Source organism: Rhinopithecus bieti, unplaced genomic scaffold (genome assembly GCF_001698545.2).
Source record: "Rhinopithecus bieti isolate Rb0 unplaced genomic scaffold, ASM169854v2 scaffold_7681, whole genome shotgun sequence".
NCBI lineage: Eukaryota > Metazoa > Chordata > Mammalia > Primates > Cercopithecidae > Rhinopithecus > Rhinopithecus bieti.
Genome location: NW_016806571.1, coordinates 5,390,765 through 5,418,760, shown reverse-complemented (window position 1 = coordinate 5,418,760; position 27,996 = coordinate 5,390,765). Strand labels below are relative to the sequence as shown.

Genomic DNA, 27,996 nt, shown 5'->3' with positions numbered 1-27,996 from the left:
AAATTTAAAACTCTTTATCCAAGTCACCAATGAAACAGGATTCTGATTCATTTATCATGTCTTTCCCACTGTCTTCAACAAACCTGATGTCCTATAATGAGCTATACAGTATGAGGCATACTTCATAGCAATGTTGGTTGATTGCCAAGGAGACTGCTGCCATTCTGGATAAGCTCATGTTTCCCTTTTCCCTGGCTGCTAATAGAAGGGCAGCTCACGGTGCAGGGTCAAGGGCAAGAAGCTGGGGTAATAAAGGCTATACATCTAGCCTAATAATAGAGATCTGAGGTGGTCACGAGGAGACTATGTTCTTTTGATTTCATTCCTCAGCAGCAAAAGTACTTGAGTTCAGATAATAAACTTGAAGTTGTAGGCTTGGAAGAGTATCAGCTCAGTATATCCTTCCTTGCATAAATACAAGGGAAAGGCCAAGGGATAATCAGTGTTAACCTGCCAGGTCCAAGGATCTTCTATCCCTGACTTCATCTGAGTCACAAGATTTCTCTAATAAGAGAAACTCTGCCACTCTGAGGAAAATTGTCCCTTATGGGAGCCCCCAGTCAGAGGTAAGGATAGTTCTTTCACGTGGAGGTCCAAAATTCTGGACTTCTAGAAACAAGTGTCCTAAAGTCTCCTATTTATTGTTTCTCTTCCAGTATTGTGCCATCGATTCTTGCATAAAATTCTGGAATGCTGGCTCTTCATGGCTTTCCTCTGTAACTGCAAGGAAAAAGAGCAATTCTTTTTCAACTCTCCATTAGATAAACTGATTACAGCCCCTGTCACCCATCCATCAGAAAACAGTACGTTACTTCTAAGAAACTTAAGTACTCACTTCCCTCAAAAAGGAAATGTCTCCTAGAAGCATGCTCTATCATGCTGCCCAAAATGTAGTTTCTTTTTAAGCAGAAAGAATACCTCCCTCATAGTAACTAAAATAAGGTCCCACTTGTAGGTATTTTTAACCAAGAGAAATGAAAACACATGTCTACACAAAGATCTATTTGGAAATGTTTATAGTTGCTTTACTCATAATAGCTAAAATCTACCCAAACATCAATCCACTGGGGAATGGATAAACTGTGGTACATCCACAATAATGGAGTATCACTCAGCAATAAAAAAGAACATACTACTGATACATGCAACAACATGGAGAGACTACACTACTGAGTCAAAAAAGGCAAATGCAAAAGGTTAAATACTGTGATTCTATTTCTACGGCATTCTGGAAAAGGCAAGATCAAAGGAACAAAAATCAGTCAGTGGTTGCCAGGCACTAGGTGTTCAGGACGGGGACTGAAAAAAAAAGGGGCATGAGGAAGTTTTGGGGGGCGAGGGATATGTTCTACATTTCAATTGTGATGATGATTACAAGAAAGTATATATTTGTTAAAGCTCAAACTATATACTCAAAAAGGTGAATGCTACTGTTGGTAAATTACGTCTTAACAAATCTGATTAAATGAGGCAATTTACATGTAAAACCCAAAGAATAACGAGGTTTGCTCTTGGCCATAGCTAAGACCTAAATCCTATGATTGGTTTTTGTTGTTTGTTTTTTGTTTTTTGAGACGGAGTCTTGCTCTGTCGCCCAGGCTGGAGTGCAGTGGCACAATCTCGGCTCACTACAAGCTCTGCCTCCCAGGTTCATGCCATTCTCCTGCCTCAGCCTCCCAAGTAGCTGGGACTACAGGTGCCCGCCACCACACCCGGCTAATTTTTTTGTATTTTAGTAGAGACGGGGTTTCACCATGTTAGCCAGGATGGTCTCGATCTCCTGACCTCTTGATCCACCCGCCTCGGCCTCCCAAAGTGCTGGGATTACAGGCGTGAACCACTGCACCCAGCCTTTTTTTTTTTTCTTTTTTGAGACCAAGTTTCACTCGTTACCCAGGCTTGAGTGCAATGATGAGCTCTCAGCTCACTGCAGCCTCCGCCTCCAGGTTCAAGTAATCCTACTGCCTCAGCCTCCCAAGTAGCTGGGATTACAGGTGCCCACCACCAAGCCCAGCTAATTTTTTGTACTTTTAGTAGAGATGGGGTTTCGCCATGTTGGCCAAGCTGGTCTCAAACTCCTGGCCTCAGGTGATCTGCCCCCCCTAGGGCTCCCAAAGTGCTGGCATTATAGGTGTGAACCACCGCGCCCAGCCTATGGTTGTTTCAAGAATCAGATTCTGGCAGGGCATGGTGGCTCACGCCTGTAATCTCAGCACTTTGGGAGGCCGTGGTGGGCGGATCATTTGAGGCCAGGAGTTCGAGACCAGCCTGGCCAACATGGCGAAACCCCATCTCTACTAAAAATATAAAAAATTAACCAGCTGTGATGGCGTGTGCCTGTGGTCCCAGCTACTTGGGAGGCTGAAGTGGGAGAATTGCTTGAACCTGGGGGGCAGAAGTGGGAGAACTGCTTGAACCCAAGAGGCAGAGGTTGCAGTCAGCCGAGATCGTGTCACTGCACTCCAGCCTAGGCAACAAAGCAAGACCCTGTCTCAAAAAATAATAGTAACAATTAGATTCTGCTCACAGGTCATAAAACTATGCCAAGTGGAATTTGGGTTTCCAGAGCCAATCTATCCTTACTGTTTTAGTCCACACCACCTTATGTATTCTTTTTGTTTTTTGTTTTTGAGACAGTCTTGCTCTGTCGCCCAGTCTAGAGTGCTGTGGCACAATCATAGCTCACGATAGCCTCAAACTTCTGGGCTCAAGCAACCCACCCACCTCAGCCTCCCAAGCAGCTTGGACTACAGTTGTGAGTAACCACGCCCGGGTGTTTTTCTCTTTTTTGTGGAGACTGAGACTCACTATGTTGCCCAGGCTTGTCCAGAACTCCTGGTCTCAAGCAATCCTCCTGTCTTGGCCTCCCAAAGCGGTGAGATTACAGGCATGAGCCACCACACCCAGCCCTTACATATTCTTAAAACACAATACAAATAACAACAAACAAAAGTCCTGGATCCCTCAAACCAAGTTAGGACCTAAAGATAAGAAGACATAAGACCAACAAAAGGCCTGTACTCAGCTCAGTATTAACCAGCCAGTAGGCACGACAGGAACTCTCAATATAGGAAACTCTTTTCTGGTGCTGTATCCTTCACCATCTCCTCTCCCCCACTATTACTGGCTACATGCTTAACAATAAGAAACTCCTGGGCAAACAGTGTGAGGATAAGCAGATGCTCTGTTGCCATGGGCCACCTCAGCCACCTCTCACCTCTGTGGTCAATGTCATCAGTATCGCTGTCTGCTTCTTCATCCTCTTCATCCAAAGTTCCTCGAGTCAGGATCAAATCAGAAGGGTGCAGCACAGGAGATACGCTGTCTACAGTGAAAACACCTATCAGTGCATATGCCTCCTTAAAAAGGTGATTTTGAATCACTGAGTAACTATAATCATAAACTGGCAGGATGAAAGCGCTCACGATACATATAAATGCAGGATCTTACCTCTTCTAAATGTATTGTTAATACCACTTAACATTTCTGTAATAGCTTAGTTCACAAAGTGCTTTCATAAGGCAAATAGCCCTAGGAGTACCATATAAGCTGAGGGAAATAATTTTCAAGAAGCTTGTCTTAGTAGTAGCATCATTCTTTCTTACTGGCTCATAGCTTGGAAGGGGTGATGGTTTTTCCTATGAAAGCTAACAACATTTGAGCAGATCCAGTGTGCTGGTGAGTCACAGTGAAAGTGCGGAGTGCTAAGGATGCCTCCTGGTGGAAGTGTAAGTTCAGAGAAGGTCTGCAGAAAATACAGGGTGAAATGATATCGAGGAGCCAGGGTATTATTTAAGAGGAGGAGGGAGGGGAAAAATAGAAAATCAAATACACTAATAGAAGTAAAATTCCCTATTCAGAAAAACTAGTAAGGGCTGAGCTCCAGGAATCAGAAAGAAGTCTAATCAAGTCACTACTGCCATGAGAGGACCTGGCCACTCTCTCTTCAGGAGCCTATGAGGCTTGCGAGAGCTCAGCTAGAGAATAAGGGTGGCCAGAGACAGCAATATCAACTGGCACAAATATCAAGGGGCCTGTGGGCCTCAAAAAGGAGGAGGACAGGACATGCTGACAGTAAATGCTTCATTCTGTGCCCAACTAACAATTATGCAACTATACTTGTGACTTTCCTCAAGTGATTGACTTAAAACTCTCTCAACCTTCAACAGGTTAGCTGATTACAGCAGACCCTTTGCAGCAGTAGTTTTAACATTCACTTCACATATTCAGAAGTGATTCTTAAGGACTGTGGCACATAGAAATGTATTTTGCTGAGCTATGCAACAGGATGGCACGAGTGAGTTCACTTAACTGGTAAACCCGGTCCGTTACTAGCTTTGCTGTTCTCTACTAGACACAGAGCAGTAACTTTCAGGAACAGAAACATCTTTAAGAAAGATGTCCCAGAAGGGGCCGGGCGCAGTGGCTCAAGCCTGTAATCCCAGCACTTTGGGAGGCCGAGACGGGCGGATCACGAGGTCAGGAGATCGAGACCATCCCGGCTAATACGGTGAAACCCTGTCTCTACTTAAAATACAAAAAACTAGCAGGGCGATGAGGCGGGCGCCTGTAGTCCCAGCTACTCAGGAGGCTGAGGCAGGAGAATGGCGTGAACCCGGGAGGCAGAGCTTGCAGTGAGCTGAGATCCGGCCACTGCACTCCAGCCTGGGTGGCAGAGCAACACTCCGTCTCAAAAAAAAAAGAAAGATGTCCCAGAAAAACAAAAAAAAATGCTAGTGTTGCTGATGAGAAGAAAAAATAAATGTACAATTTATTACAATAAATAAATGGAGCTTTTAAGTACAGTCAATTTGGTTGCAGGATCCCACTAAGCTGCAACAGACTTGCACCTGAATCTTGAGGGTAGTCCCTCAATACACAAGTGTGGGGATGGAAGGTGGGCTGTAAATGAAAACTAACCTAAAAACCCCTGGAGAGCCAATGATAAAACTAACTAAAAATTTTTTTTAATTCAGTAAAGTAGCAGAATAAAAGATGAATATACAGTAATCAAAAGCCTTCATATATACAAACGTAAACCAGTTATAAGATACAACGGTTCAGAAAATCCCATTTTTAACAGTAATGAAGGTTAAATACTTAGAATAAATTTCAAGCTGGGGCCAGGCATGGTGGCTCATGCCTGTAATCCCAACACTTTGGGAGGCTGAAACGGGCAGATCACCTAAGGTCAGGAGTTCAAGACCAGCCTGGCCAACATGGCGAAACCTTGTCTCTACTAAAAATGCAAAAATTAGCTGGGTGTGGTGGCACGTGCCTATAGTCTCAGCTACACAGGAGGCTGAGGCACAACAATTGCTTGAACCCAGGAGGCAGAGGTTGCAGTGAGCCAAGATTGCGCCATTGCACTCCAGCCTGGGTGACAGAGCAAGACTCCGCCTCAAAAATACATACATACATACATTTCAAGCTGGGTGCAGTGGTTCACACCTGTAATCCCAGCACTCTGGGTGGCTGAGGCGGGCAGATCTCTTGAGCCCAGGAGTTCGAGACCAGCCTGGGCAACATGGCAAAACCTCATCTCCACTAAAAATACAAAATTTAGCCGGGCATGGTGGCAGGCGCCTCTAGTTCCAGCTACTTGGGAGGCTGAGGCAGGAGAATAGCTTGAATCCTGAATCCAGGAGGCAGAGGCTGCAGAGAGCCAAGATCACACCACTGCACTCCAGTCGGGGTGACAGAGCAAGACCCTGTCTCAAAATAAATACATAAACATGATTTGTTTTAAAAAAAATTAAAAGAAACAGGCAAAACTCTTGTTCAAAAGGTTGGCTAAAATAACAAAATATTTTAAAAGAAATAAGAAAACCTACATGTGGAAAACTGTAAACAGTCCTGAAAGACACAAGTAGACCTGACAAATACAAAGACACTCTGTGGTCTTGGGTAGCACGACTGAACATCATAGAGATGTCACTTCTCCCTAAATTAATTATGAATATAATGTAATCCCAACAAAATAGCAAAAGCTTTTCTAGGGAACTAGATAAAGTTGATACTCAGTTCATATGGAAGAACATGTAAGGACAGCCAAATAAAAATTAGGAGGAGAATCTGAGCTAGTAGATATTGAAACATAATTACATAATTAAAAGAACACGGTACAGGCATAAAAGTAAATAATCCTTGTTCATCAAAGCAAGTTAAAAGAAAAAAAAGTTGGCTGGGGATGGTGGCTCACGCCTATGATCCCAACACTTTGGGAGGCCAAGGCAGGAGGAATGCTTGAGGCCAAGAGTTCAAGACCAGCCTGGGCAACATTGTGAGACCTTGTCTTTATTAAAAATTTCCTTAAAACTAGCCAGATGTGGTGGCACACACCTGTAGATCTAGCTACTCTGGAGGCTGAGGCAGGAGGAATGCTTGAGCCTAGGAGTTCAAGGCTGCAGGGAGCTATGATTGCACCACTGCACTCTAGCCTGGGTGACAGAGTAAGAAACTACCTCAAAAATAAATAAATAAAAAGTAAACGGTCCAGTGAAATAATATAGAAATATATTCAAGTGTGCGTGGAACTTTAGTATATTATACCCACAGAATCTCAAAACGCTGTTACAAGCCAGGTGTAGTGGCATACACCTATCCGAGCTAGTTGGCAGGCTGACATGGAAAAATCGCTTGAGCCCAGGAGTTCCAGACCAGCCTCAGACCTCATCTCTTAAAAAAAAAAAAAAAAAAAAAGAACACTACCCCCCAAAAACAAACAAACAAACAAAAAACTCACTAAGGCAAAGGCAGACTTTTAAATAAATCGTACAGATACAACTATTTATGAAAAAAATAACACCAACCTATATACCTCATACTATACCCAGGAATAAACTCGAATCGGGGATCTAAATTTAGAAAATAAAACCAGACAAATCTACAAAAAAACATAGGTGAACTCCTCTTTAACACAGATGTATATAGAGGCTTCCTAACTGTGACTTAAAATCCCAGATGCAATAAAAGATAGATTAATTTGACTACATCAAAACAAAACAAAACAAAACAAAACAAAAACTTATTTCTTTTAAACTTCCACCTCCCGGGTTCAAGAGATTCTCCAGCCTTAGTGAGTAGCTGGGAATACAGGCATCTGCCACCATGCCCAGCTAATTTTTTGTAATTTTAGTAGAGATGGGGTTTCACCATGTTGTCCAGGCTGGTCTCGAATTCCTGACCTCAAGTGATCCACCCACCTCGGCTTCCCAAAGTGCTGGGATTACAGGCATGATGTTCAGTCGTGCTACCCAAGACCACAGAGTGTCTTTGTATTTGTCAGGTCTACTTGTGTCTTTCAGGACTGTTTACAGTTTTCCACATGTAGGTTTTCTTATTTCTTTTAAAATATTTTGTTATTTTAGCCAACCTTTTGAACAAGAACTTTTGCATGGCAAAATATCATGAACAAAGTCAAAGGATAACTGATAGGGAGAAAATATTAAATATTTGCAACATATAATCACAGAAAAATTGATATTCCTATTATAGCAATGGATATTAAAACCAATGGATGAACCTTAGAAAATTAAAAGGGTATTTATAGTCTCAAAGCATCACCTCACAAAATTCTTATTACAAAGAGAAAAACAGCCATATTTTAAAATAGTAATTTTTGTTGTTGTTTTTAAGACGGAGGGAGTCTCACTCTGTCACCCAGGCTGGAGGGCAGTGGTGCGATCTTTGCTCACTGCAACTTCCACCTCCCGGGTTCAAGAGATTCTCCAGCCTTAGTGAGTAGCTGGGAATACAGGCATCTGCCACCATGCCCAGCTAATTTTTTGTATTTTAGTAGAGATGGGGTTTCACCATGTTGTCCAGGCTGGTCTCGAATTCCTGACCTCAAGTGATCCACCCACCTCGGCTTCCCAAAGTGCTGGGATTACAGGCATGAGCCACCGCGCCCGGCCTAAAAATAGTAATTCTTTATGAAAAATGTAGCATACACCACTTTATAAAAATATTCAAAGTTAACATCACCAGTAATGGGACAAATCAACATCATGTGCCTCCCGATGTGACTCCCTGAAAAACACAACTTCTGTAAAGTTCTGCCAAAAATTAGTCACCCAAATCAAATCACAAGGAAACATGAGACAAACCTAAATTGAAGGATGCTCTATAAAATAACTGTCCTACATGCTTAAAAAATGTCAGTCATGAAATACAAAAACAGACTAAGGAACTGTTCCAGATTCTAAAGGAGTATAAGGCATGTGAGAATTGAATACAACACACATCCAGGATTTTCTCCTGCTATCATGGGAAAATGGCTACATCTGAATAAGATCTATATGTTAGCTAATATTATAGTATTCTGTCAATGCTAATTTCCTGATTTCTGATAACTGCACTGAGGTTACATAAAATTATATCCTTGTTTTTACGAAAAAGACACTGAATTATTCAAGGTAAAAGAGTATTATATCTGTAACTTACTCCAATGATTCAGGAAAAATATATATTTATATAACATATAGTCATAGACAGATAGAGAAAAGAATAAAGTAAACATGGTAGAATGTTAACATTTTGGGAATCTGAAGACTTATGGCAATTATTTGTATTATTCATGTAACTTTTCTGTAAATCTGAAATTAAGGTCAAACCGTAAAAAAAAAAAAAAAAAAAATTATAAAAAAAATCGAGGAGGGTTAAAAGTGTTAGAAACAAACAAACAAACAAAACCACAGCGGACATGAAGTATATTGCCAAAGTAAAGCAAAACTTCCTGAAAGAGGAATCCAAAGTGGTATAGCTATATATAATTTCCAGTTGTTTGCCTTTCCAAATCCTTTATTTTTTAATGTATATGTAAGCATATGTGTGTTGTGTGTGTGTATATATGTGTGTGTGTGTGTATGTGTGTGTGTATATATATAACCACATTTCCTTTACCTTTTTCTCTTTATCTCTCTCATATATAAACAGAATTCTGCTGAGTAGAAATAAGTGTAACCGGCCAGGCATGGTGGCTCATGCCTGTAATCCCAGCACTTTGGGAGGCCCAGGTAGGCAGATCATCTGAGGTCAGGAGTTCGAGACCAGCCTGATCAACATGGAAAAACTCCGTCTCTACTAAAAATACAAAATTAGCCAGGGGTGGTGGCGCATGCCTGTAATCCCAGCTACTCAGGAAGGCTGAGGCAGGCGAATCATTCGAACCTGGGAAGCAGAGGTTGCGGTGAGCTGAGACTCCAGCCTAGGCAACAAGAGCGAAACTCGGTCTCAAAAAAAAAAAAAAAAAAAAAAAAAAAAGTAAGTGTAACCTTTTTTTAGTTCCTAACACCAAGAAACCCTCCAATACCTTTGGCAGTCCCTGCATCCAAGGCTACAGAACCCATATCTTTTCGAAGGCGTTCCAGTTGTTCTCTCTGCTGTTGGCTCTCTGCACTGGCCTGTATATATAGAGAAAAATGTCATCATATTCAAAAAGGAGTCCCAAATTAGATGCCAGACTTCTCAGTGGAGATGAAGAATTATACAAATACTAGAGGCTACATAAAAACTGATGCAGATAAGGGACGTCCGGTATAGGGACAGAAACACTAAGTAGCGTGGGCCTGGGTTACAGCAGAAGTTCAGACTAGAGAGCTCTGCAGACTGATTTAAAGGATTCAGAAACTGAACACAAAAAGATTTCAAAAGAACCCTCAATTCCAAAGTGTTGAGTTCAGTCCAGGGTGGATCTCCTGCTCTTTTAATTAAACTGGAACATTTCAACTGGTTAGGCAAAATGCCTAGATAGAAAGCATTACTCTTTTTATTCATCCCCAGCCTACAAAATGAAAAAACAAAAGATATAATAAAATTTATTATACGGGAAAAAAAACACAAAAACCTGAAGTAGACATAGCAGGAAGGCTCAAAGACAAAGGATCCAATGAGCCTATGGAAGCAGGACACTCGATCATTTGGGATAAGAGAAGGCTGGGCATGGTGGCTCATGCCTGTGATCCTAGTACTACAGGAGGCCCAGCAGGGAGGATCGCAGGAGCTCAGGAATTTGAGACCAGCCTGGAAAACATAGTGAGACCCTGTCTGTACAAAGATTTACAAAATAAAATTAGCCAGGCACGTGGTACATACATGTTGTCCCAGCTACTCGGGTGGCTGAGATGGGAGGATCGCCTAAGCCTTTTTCAAAAGGTTGAGGCTGCAGTGAGCCGTGATCATGCCACTGCACTCTGGCCTGGGTGACAGAGTGAGACCCTTTCTCAACAATGAAAAAAGGAGTTGTGAATCACCACCATACTCTATACAAGATTCTAGAACTAGTTTTAAATTGACCTCTGAAAGGGAAGAAACATTAAGGAGCCTTTCTGCACCCAGACAACATACATACAAATGTACAAATTTAAATGAACAAGTATTTAGAAGATACACTGAAATTTCATTAGTCAATTGTACCTCAATAAAGCTACAAAAAACTTTTTTAATTAAATAAAAGATACATTACTAACCAAAACAAAAGCACTTATGTCATCAGGATCGAGCTGGGTTTTTTTTTAATGGCCCTTTTAAAATATACAAACAGCCTCCCTTCTTACCAGTGATTTTTTCAGACGTTCATATTCAGGACGATATTCCCTGTAAAGAGAAACACTTTCTAAATTGCTTTGCTTAATCATCTATCCTACTCACTCCCCACATCCCTTATGTCCTCTGTTTTCCTAAGACTCTGACAATAATAAAATATCTGACTTCATTCAACATCAGATGTAACAAATCTTAGTCACTGACAGAGTCTACCCAATGGAATTAAAAGCCAAGGTACCCGCTCCCACCTTGGAACCAAGAGACACAATCCTGACTACTGGGCTGGAAAGATTAATACTGGTGAGAACATGACTGATGAACTCATCATTCATTTGAGATAAAAGGCTGAGATAAGTAAAAGATAAACCTGTTGAGCTCAGGATATGCAACATACAATTATGTGCTTTACTTGAACACCAACAGTGAAAGGATACAGAGAAGAGTCTATCCTAAGGTTCTGATAACACCCCTGTGTCTAATGAATCAAAATCAAAATAACGTGTCTGAAAACCAAAACATGGTCGTTAGGATCTTGCAAAATATGAAGCCAAAGACACACGCTAATAAGCCGGCTATCGTGCCACATGCCTAAGGAAAGAGCACAGGACTCTAACTCCACTTTCCTTTAGTTAAATGGAATTCCAGTATTAACAATGACAATAGTTATAACATTTATTATAAAATATGCTTACTATATGTCAGCAATTGTGATAAGTGTTGTATACATGTTTTCTCAGTCTTCACAACAACCTTAGTGCCAAATCCAGCCTACTGCCTGTTTTCATAAATAATGTTTTACTGTAACCCACGCCCATTCATTTACGAATTGTCTAAGGACGCTTTTGTCCTACAATGGCAGACTTGAGCAGTTGCAACAGAGACTGTATGGTCCACAAAGCCTGAGATATCTACTATTTAGCTCTTTACAGAAAAGTCTGATGATCCCTGCTCTTAATCACTCAATACAATGAAGATTTATACTTCCATTAAAAAAAAAAGTTAAAGGGAACTTGTTACCCCTACGTGTGATCTGATTCAATACAGATATGCAAGGCAAATATAATACATCCATCATGAAAACTTAACGCTTCTCCTGGAAAAACTGCTTTCATATCAGAATTGTAGGTTATTAAGAATGTCATCAATAGAATTTTCCTCTATCCTCACCTTTCATATTCTTCGGCAGCACTGGTAACTTGCACAAAGAGTTCATCTAATCCAGTACCCAGAACAGCAGAGACACCCACCACCTGCCAAAAAGCATCATAAATGCCACATATTTTTTAATGAAGTATATTAACTTGTTCAAATGTCATAAAATCTTAGTAAGAGAGGTTTATACTTTGAGAAGTCTTTGGCAAAAAGCCAGGCTAAAAAAGAACAGCACACCTAGTCAAAAGTCAGAAATAAGTCCACCGAAAATAAAAAAATTGAAAAAGAAAGATATGGCCTGAGTGCAGTGGCCCATGCCTATACTCCCAGTACTTTGGGAGACTGAGGCAGGAAGTACACTTGAGGCCAAGCATTCAAGACTAGCCTGGGGAACATAGCGAGATCCCAGTCTCTACAAAATGTAAAAAATTAGCTGGGTATGGTATACCGCACGTGCCTATAGTCTTAGCTGCTTGGTAGCTGAGGCAGGAGGATCCTTTGAGACCAGGAGGTCAAGGCTGCAATGAGCTGTGATCCTGTCACTACACTCTGGCCTGGGTAAAACAAAGCAAGATACTCTCTCCAAAAGGAAAAAAGAAAAAAAAAAAAAAAAAGATATAATTAGGACTGAACAATTAACAGGACGTATTATCTATTCCCTAACAAACCAAACCAAATCACTTTCTGCTTTGTCTGTGCCTTTGCTTGGGCAATTAACCCACTCTGCCTTTGCCTACATAAATCTTACCCTTCTTCAAAGCATACCTCTAATGCTATATCCTCCAAAATCTGTCATTTCGATCTGCCACCTCACCATCATCAGGCCCAACTTCCAATCTTTCTTAAGGTACTTACTATAATATATCATATGTTTTAATTCTGCGTGTAGCCTTCTCTCCCAAATAGACTATAAACTCTGAAATTGGGGTCCCTATCTTATTCTTCTTGTACACTCCACAATTTTTAATAAGCAATGCTTTAAAAGTTACTTTTCAGTAAGTAATAAGCTTCCTTTCTCAGCCAGGTTCAAAGCCAGTCCTATGGGTTAACAGGTTATCTGGAGAGGCTGTCAGTGTGAGCAGGAGAGAAAATTTACCCTGAGTGAGCTGTAAAACTCATCTAACACCAGGCTCATTGAACGAGTCAGGTTACTGACATATGTAGTCTCTTGATTTAAGGCATCTTGGAAAGCCTCAAAATCCTGCATCCATTCCACTGCAAAGCTGTGGTCAATGATGTCAGTCTGTACCAGAGAGAAGTCAATTATGAGCAACCAGAGACAACAAACACAAAATTTATTCTTTTAATTAAGTGGTGACAGCAAAGAGTGTATCATCCATATATTTTCTTTCTCTGCTTCTATTTCCCCCTCCACTGCAACAAGCCACAAAGAACCACGATCATTGTGTAGTCAGTGTAATTAAATGAAGATATGTATTCTCTTGGTTCACCCTCTACCATCCACTGCCAAGTAACCAGGGCCAGAATGGACACCAGCACATTCTAGGCTCCGAAGTCAACATGTCTCTTGCATCCCAGCCATCAACCAACAGAGAAGCTTAGTGTTTTTTAATTCGCCACTTCCAGTAGACTAGCTGTCCCTCTCGTAATTACACAGTCTTGACTCTGAGGGATAATCTACACACTATGGTTGAAGCGCTACTCTACCTAGCCTAAAATAATTTTAGACAAGAGTTGGTAATAACAGCTCATTCAATTTGGTTGATTCATTTTCTCGCAGTGCCTATGAATTTGTTTCAGTAAAGCCTGAATCTGGTCTCCAGCATCTGAAAAAATCTTTCTCACCCACCCAAACCTTCCAACCACAAGGTTCTGATGAAAAATGGTGAATCACAACAGGGAGAATACACTTACTTTATTCATGACCACGATGAAAGGTAGCTTGGTTTTGTACAAGATGCTGAAAAACCAAACATTGAGAAGTTATTAGTAAAAGCACATAAGCTCTTGCTTGTCCAGTGTCAGTATGTCGGGACTAAGTAAGAGAAGGGGAATGAGTTCAGAATCTAAAAAGTAGTCATCCATTTTTACATAACACTCATATAGTCTCTCCCAACAGGAAAACAACCACCACCCAGAAACAACACACACACTCTCACTCTCGTTTGAAGTCATAATGCCTGAACATTGAACTTGTTTGTGTTTCGCTTTTTACCAAATTGGCATTTTTCAGAGAAGGAAGTGAACATTTATTGAATATGTATTACAGGTTGAGAATTTCTTATCTGAAATACTTGGGACCAGAAGTGTTTTCGATTTCAGATTTTGGAATATTTGTAAATACTTATTGGTTGAACATCCCAAATCCGAAAATCCAAAATCCTCCAATAACCATTTCCTCTGAGTGTCATGTCAGTGTTCAAAAAGTCTCAGATTTTGGAGCATTTCAGATTTCAAATTTTTGGATATGGGATGCTCAATCTGTATAGTCTAGGCACTGTGCTAATAAGCACCTTTATATGTATTATCTCCTTTATTCTTTACAAATAACATGTAAATATATACAATTTTTATTTGTCAATTATACCTCAATAAGGTGGGAAAAAACATTAAAACTTTTTTCAATCCGTAAATTAACATTTAAAAATGTTTCTACCTCCACCTTTATTGAGGTATGGTTGACAAATAAAAATTATATGTATATTTAAGGTGTACAAAGGGATATTTTGATACACAGTTGACCCTTAAACAACATAGGTTTGAACTGTGAGGTTTACTTTTCTTCCACCTCTGCCACCCCGAGACAGCAAAACCAACTCCTACTCTTAGACTACTCAAAGTGAAGACGATTAGGATGAACAGTTTTATGATGATCCACTTCACTTAATGAATAGTTAATATATCTTCCCCTTATTTTCTCTAGCTTATTATATGAATACAGCATATAATACATATAATATATATAATGTGTGTTAATCTACTGCTTACGTTACCAGCAAGGTTTCCAAACAACAGCAGTCCTTTAGTAATGAAGTTTGGGGGGAGTCAAAGTTATAGTCAGGTCTTCCACTCCACAGGGGTTGGCTCCTCTAACTCCCAAATTGTTCAAGGTCAACTGTATGTTTACATCATGAAATGATTACCAGCTGGGGGTGTTGGCTCATGCCTGTAATCCCAGCACTTTGGGAGGCCAAGCTGGGAGGACTGCCTGAGCCCACGAGTTCAAAACCAGCCTAGGCAACATGGTGAGACCCCACCTCTAAAAATAAATAAATAAATAAATATATTTTTGTAAAGAAATGATTACCACCATCAGGCAAATCAAATAATTTTCTTTTAAACAATTAATATGAAAATGAGGCCAGGCGCGGTGGCTCAAGCCTGTAATCCCAGCACTTTGGGAGGCCAAGACGGGCGGATCACGCGGTCAGCAGATCGAGGCCATTCTGGCTAACATGTGAAACCCCGTCTCTACTAAAAAATACAAAAAAAAACCTAGCTGGGCGTGGTGGCGGGCGCCTGTAGTCCCAGCTACACGGGAGGCTGAGGCAGGAGAATGGCGTAAACCTGGGAGGTGGAGCTTGCAGTGAGCTGAGATCCGGCCACTGCACTCCAGCCCGGGCCACAGAATAAGACTCCGTCTCAAAAAAAAAAAAAAAAAAAAAAAAAAAAAAAAAAAAAAAAAAAAAAAAAAANAAAAAAAAAAAAAAAAAAAAAAAAAAAAAAAAAAAAAAAAAAAAAAAAAAAAGAAAAAAAGAAAATGGGCCAGGCACAGTGGCTCATGCCTGTATTCCCAGCTCTTTGGGAGGCCAAGGCGGGCAGATCACTTGAGGTCAGGAGTTTGAGACCAGCATGGCCAACACAGTGAAACCCTGACTCTACTAAAAATATAAAATTAGCTAAGCATAATGACTACTCGGGAGGCTGAGGCAGGAGAATCACGAGCCCAGAAGGTGGAAATGGCAGTAAGGTGAGATCGTGCCATTGTACTCAAGCCTGGGTGACAGAGCAAGACTGTCTCAAAAAAATATAAATAAATAAACAATTAATATGAAAATGAAATAATGCTGTCAATCTTCAGATTTCTATTTGGATCAAGATTTCTTGCATCCAACAAAAATGGACATCCCTTGTCATATCAGAAGAGACAAATGTCGGTGATGGCATTTGTGTACCCTCAAAATTAAATTCTCTCAGCTTTAATAACTGTCTGCCTTGCCTTGCTCCTCAGTCTTTTTTTTTTTTTTGAGACGGAGTCTTGCTCTGTTGCCCAGGCTGGAGTGCAGTGGTGTGATCTCGGCTCACTGCAAGCTCCACCTCCTGGGTTCATGCCATTCTCCTGCCTCAGCCTCCCTAGCAGCTGAGACTACAGGTGCCCACCACCCCGCGCCCGGCTAATTTTTTGTATTTTTAGTAGAGACGGGGTTTCACCGTGGTCTCGATCTCCTGACCTCATGATCCCCCAACCTCGGCCTCCCAAAGTGCTGGGATTACAGGCACGAGCCACCACGCCTGGCCACTCCTCAGTCTTAATGCACTAATATAATCTAGTGAGGCATGCCCTTCCTCTGCTGATGGTGCCACATTTGGGGCAAACCTGTGCCTTTTATTTTTTTGAGACAAGGTCTCACTCTGTTGCCCAGGCTGGAGTGCAGTGACATCATCACAGCTCTGCAGCCTTGGCCCCCCAGGCTCAAGCAATCCTCCCACCTCTGCCTCCCAGGTAGCTGGGATTACAGGCACACACCACTATGCCTGGCTAATGTTTTGTATATTTTGTAGAGATGAGGTTTCACCATGGTGCCCAGGCTAGTCTCAAACTCCTGGGCTCAGGCGATCCTTCCACCACAGCCTCCCCAAGTGCTGGGATTATAGGCATAAGCTACCATGCCTGGCCACCTGTGCATTTTACAATTATGGATAAATCTTCTTATTCATGGTATCTCCTCATGTTACAATTTCATTCTACCAGCATCATCATTTAGGCCAGAGGACTCTATTCTTCTCCTTCTTTCTTTTTTTTTTTTTTTTTGAGACAGGTTCTTGTTGCCCCAGGCTGGAGTGCAGTGGTATAATCTGGCTCAATACAGCCTCAACCACCTGAGCTCAAGCAATCCTCCTGCATCAGCCTCCCAAGTAGCTGGGACTACTGGGGCATGCCACCACGCTGGCTAATTTTTCTAAATTTTTTAATAGAGACAGAGTCTTGCTATGTTGCCCAGCCTGGTCTCAAATTCCCAAGCTCAAACGATCCTCCCACCTTGGCCTCCCAAGTGTTGGGATGACAGACTCGGCCCAGAGGACTTTATTATCTTTAGACTTGGATTTTATTCAACTGGGAACAATTATCAGACAGCTCATATTCATACATCACCTTTTTGTAACAACAAGGGAGGAAGATCAGAGGGTACTGAGAGAGAATGCCAGTAGCACATGTGCCTCTTTTCTCCTCTGACCTTCCCCAACTCATGGCCACTCAACTGAAGAGCAAATCTGAATGAGCACAAATCCAGCGGTAAGCAACCAGATTTTAAAAAAATTAAAAAAAGAGGAAGAAGAAGAGAAAAAGGCCTTATACCTTGATGGAACACTGTCCCCACCAATAATCAATTACCTGCAGGCATAGAGCATGTTGGACATGAAGGTCACTGGGTTGGTACTTCTCGATGTGTCCATTACATAGATGACAACTGTTGGAAATGAGGATGCCTAAAGCCACAAAATAATCAAAGCCTTGGTCAGAGGGCTTATGACCTGTCCTCAAACTTTTTCCACCATCCTTAACAAGGGGAAACCACTTTAGGCAGGGTGTGCAGAGCTTCTACAACTCCCTCCCATATAAAGTCCAAGGCACTTAAAAATAAATGCTCATCCAGTCTAGCCCCTCTAGCTGTTCTCGGTAGCAAGTCCTAGAATACTCACAAGGGCCTCAGTGATAATTGTCCCAGAAGCTGACCAAGTGAATACCTCAATCTGTCCAGGTGTGTCAATCAACACATATCTATATCAAGAAAGATCATTAAAGAAGTGTTATATTTGTGTTATGCTGAAGGATATTCCATCATATAAGACAATAAACATCTGGTTATCCAAGACTTCAATAACCTCTGCACACTGCCAAATCTAACTTCCTCATATTGCCCTTAAACTGCACGATGATCCCCTAGACTTTGTTCAGTGACCAATATTCACACTAATGGGCAGGAACAGCAGATCATGAGTTGCTGCAAATGACCACAGGGGAAACTTTTATAGAAACACAATGCATTTAAAATGAAAGACACAAAACCAGAATGTAAATCTCTTGGGAAACATCTGGTTGCTTCGGGCTGCGGTGAGTGTGAAACAGAGGAAGAAGAATGGGAGGAATGGTTTCATCTCAATCTATACCCTTTCAGAGGCTGATGGTATCCCAGATCCTCCATGAAGCCTAGAAATATGTCAACTACAGAGAAATAAATGCGTGTTACTGAAATCACTTACTTAGACATGTTCTGGGCCTTCTCAATAAATTTCATCACCTAAAAGAAAAAGATATCAATGACAACAAATTCTGATTTCAACACAAAATCACAGAGCCCTCTCCAGGGTGGCATACCTCACAGGCACTATCACCTACTGAATCTCTCAATCACCTACTGAACGTTGGCAATCTTAGGACAACAAGGAATAAACGGACTGAGCTAAAGCAACACAGCCACATCAGCAGCACTCCAATACCACCTTGGGGCACAATCCAAAGACCTGAGAAGTGGAAGACTTTGATCTGTCAATGTCAAGTAGTATCTCTTGTCAAAATGTTAACAGCCTGTCTCATGGCTTAACATCAGAGTAAAAAAACCAATGATTATAAAACACTCTTATAGAAACAGGTGACAAAGAAAACCTAAAGAATGACAAACATTTATCACAAGTAAAATGCCCCATCATCTTTCCATTCCATGACTGCTAGTCCATCCCATTCCCAAATACCCCCATCCCAGCTTCAGGGTATTTGGGAATACCCTGAAATACCACAAGCAAGGTATTATATATATATACCACAAGCAGGGAATACCCTGGAAATACCACAAGCAATGAACAGGTCAAGAAAATAACCCAGGTCTTTTAGATTTTTATTAGCTGTCACAAATATTAAATGTGAAGTGTCTGACAATACTGATCACCTTCTCATAGTCTACTTCTCTGTCTGACAAAATGTCTACTTATTTTCTATATTTATGTTCAGGTTTCCTGCTTTTCTTTTTTTTTTTTTTTTTTTTTTGAGACGGAGTCTCGCTTTGTCGCCCAGGCTGGAGTGCAGTGGCGCGATCTCGGCTCACTGCAAGCTCCGCCTCCCAGGTTCACGCCATTCTCCTGCCTCAGCCTCCCGGGTAGCTGGGACTACAGGCACGCACCACCATGCCCGGCTAATTTTTTGTATTTTAGTAGAGACGGGGTTTCACCGTGTTAGCCAGGATGGTCTCGATCTCCTGACCTTGTGATCCGCCCGCCTCGGCCTCCCAAAGTGCTGGGATTACAGGCGTGAGCCACCGAGCCCGGCCCTGCTTTTCTTTATCAATGTGATCAAGCTAAGGAATTTAAGAGTCACAGATTTTTACACAGCCATATTAATATATTAAAGACAGACATACCTGATCAAATCTGGTAGCAAAGAGATTGAGTGAGGTCACTATGCCACCATTGGGTCCAAGTCCATATCTAGACACCAAGTTGAGGACTGAAATCGCTTATAGATTAGATTATAAAGTTCACACCTAGGCTATCATTCACACAAACAGCATTATGAAATTAGTGTTCCGTTAATGAATACTGGCAACCTAATCCGTTACTACCACACAACCTTAACCACACAGGGAAACATTCAGTATCAAGGTCTGGCTCACTCATTTATGACTTTAGGAATGGCCAGGCAAAATGAAGAAAGCAAAATGACCAAAATGTAATACAGGTGCATCAGGCAGTGACAGCTCACTAGCATTGGCCATTAAGGCCACCTGTATAACACCTCTGGCTCTGATCCTCATAAACAAATTAAGCAGAGTACACATTTCACACAGCAATTTACTAAGAGTTAATCCGCCGGGCGCGGTGGCTCAGCCTGTAATCCCAGCACTTTGGGAGGCCAAGACGGGCGGATCACGAGGTCAGGAGATCGAGACCATCCTGGCTAACACGGCGAAACCCCATCTCTACTAAAATACAAAAAACTAGTCGGGCGAGGTGGCGGCGCCTGTAGTCCCAGCTACTCGGGAGGCTGAGGCAGGAGAATGGCGTGAACCCGGGAGGCGGAGCTTGCAGTGAGCTGAGATCTGGCCACTGCACTCCAGCCTGGGTGACAGAGCGAGACTCCGTCTCAAAAAAGAAAAAAAAAAAAAAAAAAAAAAGTTAATCCAACTAAACCCACTCATTTCTGAGTTTCCCAGTCTAAAGAGGTGGTAACCAACAGATGATCCTCCAAGGCCAAATACTACCTTCTGGGACCCAGGTAGCTGTCAGTTATCCTATCATACTCTCTGCTCTTTAATAACAACAGCTTGCCATCTGGGGAGACAGTAAAAAAACTAAAATCTCAAGCTGAAATAGTATTTCTGATCACCTACCTCTCCCACAATCAGCTTCCATCCTTTTGCTTGTATATTTCACAAGGAAAAGGCAAAAACACTCTTTCAAGCCACAAAATACACAGAAACGAAGCCAGGAATGAGTCAAGACCAAAGTAGATGGAAAAGGATACTGTTTCATGACTTCTTTATACTTTACAGTGTCACGAATATCTGAGGAGAAAGAAAAGAATTAACTGGAATGTAATACATGCACATTCCCTACCAGCAGGAAAGTGAAACTGGCCTTCTAGCCTTCTCTTGTCAGCATTCTCTTCTACCACCTCCACTTTCACACTGGTTTCCTTCCTTACAAAGAATAAATGTCAAGTAATTCATGAAGAATGTTAGGGCTAGGAGCTCTAAAGTTATGGTAGAGAGTTTTGCCTCCACAAAGTGAAAAGTTTCACACAAGTTAAACACGCCTAGAAAACGGAGGCAAAATCAAGGGGAAAAAAAACTTCTTAGTAATTACCTATTACTGACAAATGCAATGCAAAGGCAATGCAGACATGATTTTTAAAAAGGAATTAGGCTGGGCACAGTGGCTCACACCTGTAATCCTAGAATTTTGGGAGGCCAAGGCAGGAGGATCCCTTGAGCCCAGGAGTTCAAGATCAGCCTGGGCAACATAGAGAGGTCTTGTCTCTTCAAACAAAACAAAACTAGCCCAGCATGGTGGTAGGAGGCTGAGGTGGGAGGATCACTTGAGCCTGGGATGTTGAGGCTGCAGTGAGCTGTGAATCACGCCACTGTACTCTGGCCTGGGTGACAGACTCTATCAGAAAAAAAAAAAAAAAAAAGCCTAAGCTGTTTAGGAACTCAAGCAAATCCAAAGGAAATGAAAGTAGATAGTTTAGAAAACATGAAAAAAGAAGGCACTGAAGACTGGCAGGCTGGAGGCTTTACAGAATCTCACTCTATTGCCCAGGCTGGAGTGCAGTGGCGCTATCTTAGCTCACTACAACCTCTGCCACCCGGGTTCAAGCAATTCTCCTGCCTCAGCCTCCCGAGTAGCGGGAATTACAGGCATCTGCCACCGCGCCTGGCTAATTTTTTGTATTTTTAGTAGAGATGGGGTTTCACCATCTTGGCCAGGCGGTCTTGAACTCCTGACCTCTTCATCCACCTGCCTCGACCTCCCAAAGTGCTGGGATTACAGGGGTGAGCCACTGCGCCTGGCGTTTTCCATTCTCTTTAAAGCACTTCACACAAGTTATGTTACCAGTTTACTCACCAATATTGGCAGGAAAGGGAACTTCATGTACTGCTGGATCCAGGTTGATCACATAAGGTGGAGTGCCTTGGGCATGCAGGTGTCCTGTGAGCCTCTGCAGAGATATGGGGAGAGGGATGGAAGGAGACAAAGAGGGGACAAGAGAGAACTTCCTTTACTACCCATGCCTTAAGAATTTTGCACTTAGATTTTCTTTTACCTGAAATATCCACCCACTATATCCACCTCCAAGATACAACTCTCAGTTCAAATGCTACCTTTCTTCATCACCCATCTAACAAAACTTCCCCTACTCATAGTCACTTGTTTACTTGTTTTGATTCTTCGTATGTGGGTTTTCTCTATCTCCTCCATTAAATATTTTGCCCCATGAATGAATCTTGTCAACCTAATTTTCGCTATATCCCCAGTGAATGGTACATGACAGGCGTGCAAGAAATAATTCTTTGGCAAATCTTCACCAAAACCTGTGTGCTAGCACTGTATTAATCTTTAAAGTTACTTGTAAGCCCCTGCCTTCGAGAAACTGGCAATTTTATCAGCAAGACAATTCCTGTACAACGTGGTAAGCTGGACCGAGTATGCACTGAAGGTGCGCAGAAGAGAGCCTTAATTAACCTGGCTAGGGCCCGAGGAGGCTTTGCCGGGGAAGGGACTAAAATTGATGGGAAACCACGGAAACCCGTGCGCCGATACCCTCCAAATCCTCGAAGACCTCCCTCCCTTTCTACCTGGCCTTCCGCCTATCGGAGGCAACCTTTTGCGCTCCCCTACTACACCCACGCTGTGTACGTCACCTGTACAAAGGTGGTTTTCCCGGATCCTGCCATTCCCAATACCAACAGACACACTGGGTGCCGCGGACCCCCAGAAGCCTGGGGCTCAGCTGCAGCTGCGGGCGCCGCCATCTTCCTCCTGGCCCCGCCCACCTGACCATAGAGACACCGCATGGCTAGATGAAACTTCCGCGATGTTCTGGGCAGCTAACGAAAACAGAACGGAAGCGTCAGAAAGGAGCGGGTGAAGGGGCGCGGTAGTTGCCAGGGCATCTTTTTAGTGTCGGGCAGGGCTGGTGAGCCAATTAGTGACAGTGGCGAGGAAGTGGGGTCGCTGAGCAAGCGAGAAGAAGGCTGAAGGGAGTTAGGAAAAGGGCGCTGATCTCTGCAGCCTGAGAGGGCTTTTGTCCCCAGGGGGAAGGCGAGAAGAGATGGGGTCCCGAGGGCAGGACTCACACAGCAAGGAAACGAGGCGCATGCCTCTCATTTCGAGCCCGCAGAGAGCGGGGAGCGGAGCCACTGGAGGACCGGCTGCTCGGGTTTATTCGGTAGCCGAGGCGGTTAAACAGTTTAGGGCTGGACCAGCCGGGACTGGAGCAGGGTGCAGCCTCCAGGGTTGCTGGGCAGCACCGAGACCCTTTGAGCACCGAACGAATAAACTACGGGAGCTTTCCGCACTTGCATATTGTTCCCGCGAGTTGCAGGCGCAGGTTCCTGATGCTAGCGTTCATTCCTTGGCAATCACCCGCAGTCAACTGCGCAGTTGCCGTGACCTTCAGGATGAATGCTTGGATTCCAGGTGCGAATAGGTACTAGAGGGGAGCTTCCTTCTCACTGAAGGGCTCTCAGAAACTCAGGAAAGATGATGAAAGAGCTTAGAAAAGTATTTCTACTCGCAACCACCCAGTCTGTTTCTGTGGCCCTTTGTAGCTGCTAACAGTGTTCAGTAAGTCATAAGATCTGGCTTTCATACCCAGGCTCTGCCACTTGCTAGTGGTGTGAGTCATGGGCAATTCACTTAAACTCTCTGAACCTGTTTTCTCTTTTTAAAACTGCGATAATACCTCCCAGGGTTGTAGTGAACGCACGTTGTAAATGATGAGCAAAATCCGTCATCCTTTACCATTAGTTGGATTTCCCACACCTTGCATAATGTCTGGAACATTCTGGGTGCTCAGAAATATTATCTTGTATGAATAAAGGACAGTTGTGCCCTTCCTAAAGTTTCATTAACTGAGAGAGGAATGTCTCATTTGTTCTTTCAGGTTTGCTGAGGGCCCCAGAAGGCTCCTTCCACCGTATCATAGTCTAATAAATAATTTTGTCAAGCCAGAGAAGCTAACAAAGGTGGAGACAATCCTTAAAAAAAAGATAGTGGCGGAAATGACGGATCTGAACAAGCATATAAAACAAGCTCAAATCCAGCGGGAACAGCTACTGGATGAATACAGGGAGCTATACCAAGAAAAGTTACTTGTCCAGGCTGAAAACAGGTTCTTTCTGGAATACCTGACTAACAAAACTGAAGAGTACACAAAGCAACCTGAGAAGGTATGGAACAGCTATTTACAAAAAAGTGGAGAGATTGAACGAAGAAGACAAGAATCAGCCTCCAGATATGCAGAACAAATTTCAGGGCTTAAAACAGCGCTCTTGCAAAAGGAAAATATCCAATCCAGTTTGAAGCGGAAGTTGCAGGCAATGAGGGACATTGCTATATTAAAGGAAAAGCAGGAGAAAGAAATACAGACATTACAGGAGGAGAAAAAGAAAGTCCAAGCTGAGACAGCTGCAAAGACACGTGAAGTACAGGCACAGCTCCTCCAGGAGAAAAGATTACTGGAGAAACAACTGAGCGAGCCAGACAGGAAGCTACTGGGAAAGAGAAAAAGAAGCGAGCTTAATAAGAAAGCCCAGGCCTTGAAGTTGGCAGCAAAGCGGTCTATTTTTGAATACTCCTGTGGCCTCAAGAGAGAGAACCAGCAGTTCAAGAAGGAATTACTGCAGCTAATTGAGCAAGCCCAGAAACTAACGGCTACTCAAAGCCACTTAGAAAATAGGAAGCAGCAGCTGCAGCAGGAACAGTGGTATCTGGAGTCCTTAATCCGGGGGAGGCAGAGACTGCAAGGAAGTCATAATCAGTGCCTAAATAGACAGGATGTTCCAGAGACCACACCCAGTCTTCCCCAAGGCACCAAATCAAGGATTAATCCAAAGTAACTCCTCCTAAAATAACACTGATTAGATAACTGGAGCAAGTACTCTTAAATGCTACATTAACCTGGTTAGGAAGGCTTTTGGATTCCAGATTGTTATTGTAACATCTCCATCATGATGTGTTGGAGTGAAGGATTAGATGGTTTTATCCAACAGTCCTACTAGGTATTTGGTAACCAGCTTCCCTTAACTAGTTTTTTCTTTAAATACTCTCATTAATAAGAGATTTCACAAACCTCTAGTTAACCTAACACATGACCCTAACCTAGCCATTTACCATACATACCAACCCAAGGGAGTGAAAACAGTTGTGATTTATTTCACCTAACTAAATTAGATTTCTTTATAGAGAAAAAGTACCTTTAAGGATAGCATTCCAAATAGACTGAATAGCGTTCTGCTCAGTAAATAACCAGTATCAGTTTATCCTTATTCCTTTTGACCGACTTAGCAGACAAAAGCAGTTTTATAAGCTTTTGTAAGTTTGTGCCAGTGACCAGGTAGCTCCTGCTAGTTTTCTCATGAGCGAAAAAGCATTCTAATAACAGCAAGTCCAGTAAGTGCTAGGCAGAGTGACCTTTCATCTGATGTGAAGCCCCTACAAGTTTAGCTTTAAGTAAATTGAGAAAGTAAGAGAAGATGAAGGAGACATATATTAGGTCAGCTCTTACATTTGAAAATGTTTTCTTTGAAGAAACACATGTAGCATGGAGGTGATTGAATGCCTCCGCTTATTTCAGAAAAATGTATCCAAAAAAAGTTGAAATATTTGGACTTTTTAAAAAGTGTCATCCATTTCCCTAGCAGCATTCTAAAAGATAGAAGTAACATGATGTTTATTATCCTAAGTGCTTTAGTTTTAGGTCATTTATTAATTTTCTTACAGGTACACTTTCTAGTACATGAAGTATCTTTTGTAATTAACGCGTGCCATATGTCTATTCCCATTTAATAGAACTATAAATTATATTTTAAATTATATATTTTAGGATAGTTATATATTTGGGGGGGGTTCTGCGACATTGAAGTTGGACTAGTTATTTGAATGCTGAATCCCAGTATAGGAATATAATCTCACATTTTAATATGGGTCCTCTATGGGAAAATAGGATCAACTTTGTTTCCCAGAAATTGTTAGTGATGAAAAACTTCAAAATAATTTTCCTGAATTTTCAGCTTTATTTACATGTAAAGTGAATTCCCTTAAAATTGGATTTAAAAAGGATCCTTCCTTCAATATGTCCTTCTAGCTTTAACAACTTTTCTGTTAAATATGTAGTTTATTAAACAATGTTATTAAATAAAAACATTTATCCAGATTTTATTACTGTTCCAATGTAACACATTTTCTACTTCATCACTCTATTACCATTCTTAAATGTCTTACTCACACGTGCAAATAATAAAAACTAGTTTTAATGCAGAAATTAGGATTTTAGCATGCAGGTGCTTTAAATTAAATCTCAATTTGTGAGCTGAAAATACAGAAACACTGAACAAGGAAAGCATGGTATCCAAGACAAACTTGAAGGCTTATTCTCTGTAGATGTAAAAACCCTAAGACAATATATTTCTAAGGCTGAAAAAAGTTGTAAAGTAGGAAGCATATTAGTTCTTCTGTTAATTCCCCTCCTGCCACTGGTGTCCTGATTATCTAATTCAGGAGTGGGTAACTTCCACCTGATCTCAGTTCATTTTTACTTCTTATCATCCCAGATAACGGATATGGTATACTGCTTGTGGCTGTCCCTTCCAGAGTGAAGGCTTGAAGAATTACAAGTTGAATGATAACCAATTTCATACCTTGAAATCCATACCTCTAAGTGAGCAGCAAGTTGGCCAACTAAGATTTCAATCTACATTTTGTCTGCTTTGCTATTTAGAAAATTACACAGGGTTATGTTAAGAAAGTGAATTTAGATGGAAAATATCTCTGAGGTGAAATTTAAGACCTGCTATGATTGCTAAAATGAAACCTACAATGCAAAAACTGGGGAAGAAACTATTCTAGGCAGAGGCAACAGTGAATGCAAATGCCTTAAGATGGCAATAAGCTTGGTAGGTTCAAGGAACAGAAAGGTGTGTGTGTAAAGTATGGTTGGGGAATGGTCATAGAACATGGGTGGAGGAAAGGAAGATGAGGCTATTAAGGCTAGCAGGAGTTACGAGCACAGAGACGTAGGCTGAGGGCCTTTAGCAGGTGAATGAGGTCTAATTTACAATTTTAAAAACTACAGCTGTTAGGTGGAGTGTATCCAAGCCACAAGAAAGTGGAAGGAAACCAATTAGGAAGATACTGTAGTCTAGGCAAGAGGTAATGAGGGCTTAGATTGGAATGGCAGAAGTAAACAGATTCAAAATGTAGTTGGTGGTAGACAGGACTTGCTAATGGGTTTGCTATGAAAAGAGAAAGAGGAATCCAGATGAAGCAAGAATAAATTTCTAAAATGTTCTTTTAAGGAGATGTGCAGCTTTTTTTTTTTTTTTTTTTTTTTGAGACGGTCTCACTGTGTCACACAGGCTGAAGTGCAGTAGCGTGATCACAGCTCATGGCAGCATCTCGATCTCCTGGACCCAAGCAGTCCTCCCATCTTAGCCTCCCAAGTAGCTGGGACTATAGGTGCACACCATCCAGCTAATTTTTTAATTTTTTGTAGAGATGAGATTTCACCACATTGCCCAGGTTAGTCTAGAACTCCTGAGCTCAAGCGATCCTCCAGCCTCAACCTCCCAAAATGTTAGGATGACGGGTGTGAGCCACCGTGCCGGGCCCCAAACACTGAGACATGTTCATGATGATACAAGAAACCCTACTCAATTTTGTAGCTTGTATTCTACTGTATGACTATATTGCAATTTATCCATTCTGATAATAGATAATTATTGTGTATTAGAGCAGGCTGACAAAGAGACCCAAGAATGTATAATGTCTCAAGTAACAGACATTTATTTCTTGCTCACTTAATAGTCTCACAGATACATGTTCCTGGTTGGCAAGCAAGTGGCTCTCCTTCAGGAGGTGATGCAGGGAGTCAAGATCCCTTCCATTTTGTGTTCTTCCATCTCATAGGGCCCCATCAGCATCTGCATTTAGCAGGAAGAAGGGCAAAGAAAGCTTGGAGGTACATCCACTCAAAGTTCTAACTTGCAAGTGGCATTCATCACTCCACTCACATTCCATGGGAAAGGAGTTAGCTGGCTCTCCTTCACTAGAGAGAGTGGAGGGAAGGGGGATAACTGGGAAATACAGTCTAGTCATTTGTTCTATAATCCCATAACTTGCAGAGGTGAAAGTAGATCTCTGATACATGTTTTCAGTATTTCTCTCTTGTAAACTGTACTGCAATAATCATTCTTTTTTGTGTCTCTTTGTATGCCTCGACAAGAGGAGTTTCTCTGTGTATGCCCAGGAGATAAACTGTTAAGTCTTCGGGTACCTATCTTCAACTTTGCTAGCTATTGCCAAATCACTTTTGAAGTGACTGTACCAATTTGCATTCCAAAC

At 41.9% G+C, this 27,996-nt stretch overlaps 2 protein-coding genes across 3 annotated transcripts; one reads left to right on the top strand and one right to left on the bottom strand.

Annotated features, from left to right (window-relative positions):
- Nucleotides 1–22,470, bottom strand: GPN1 (GPN-loop GTPase 1). 2 transcript variants are annotated; one of them, XM_017876988.1, is made up of 14 exons: nucleotides 22,296–22,470; nucleotides 21,499–21,592; nucleotides 20,396–20,435; nucleotides 19,293–19,359; nucleotides 18,142–18,179; nucleotides 17,581–17,659; nucleotides 17,273–17,367; nucleotides 13,573–13,618; nucleotides 12,794–12,940; nucleotides 11,713–11,795; nucleotides 10,557–10,596; nucleotides 9,314–9,404; nucleotides 3,218–3,325; nucleotides 1–720 (listed from the first exon to the last, which is right to left on the bottom strand). In XM_017876988.1, the coding sequence occupies exons 1-14, from the start codon at nucleotides 22,446–22,448 to the stop codon at nucleotides 635–637; spliced, it is 1,167 nt and encodes a 388-aa protein (XP_017732477.1). In that variant the 5' UTR covers nucleotides 22,449–22,470; the 3' UTR covers nucleotides 1–634. The 2 variants fall into 2 exon arrangements, with proteins under 2 accessions (XP_017732477.1, XP_017732478.1); XM_017876989.1 differs by lacking the exon at nucleotides 12,794–12,940.
- Nucleotides 22,471–22,587: 117 nt separating this feature from the next.
- On the top strand, nucleotides 22,588–24,528 carry CCDC121 (coiled-coil domain containing 121). Its single transcript, XM_017876987.1, has 2 exons — nucleotides 22,588–23,073; nucleotides 23,540–24,528. Exons 1-2 carry the CDS (start codon nucleotides 22,706–22,708, stop codon nucleotides 24,492–24,494), a joined length of 1,323 nt encoding a protein of 440 aa, XP_017732476.1. The 5' UTR covers nucleotides 22,588–22,705; the 3' UTR covers nucleotides 24,495–24,528.
- Nucleotides 24,529–27,996: the final 3,468 nt, after the last annotated feature.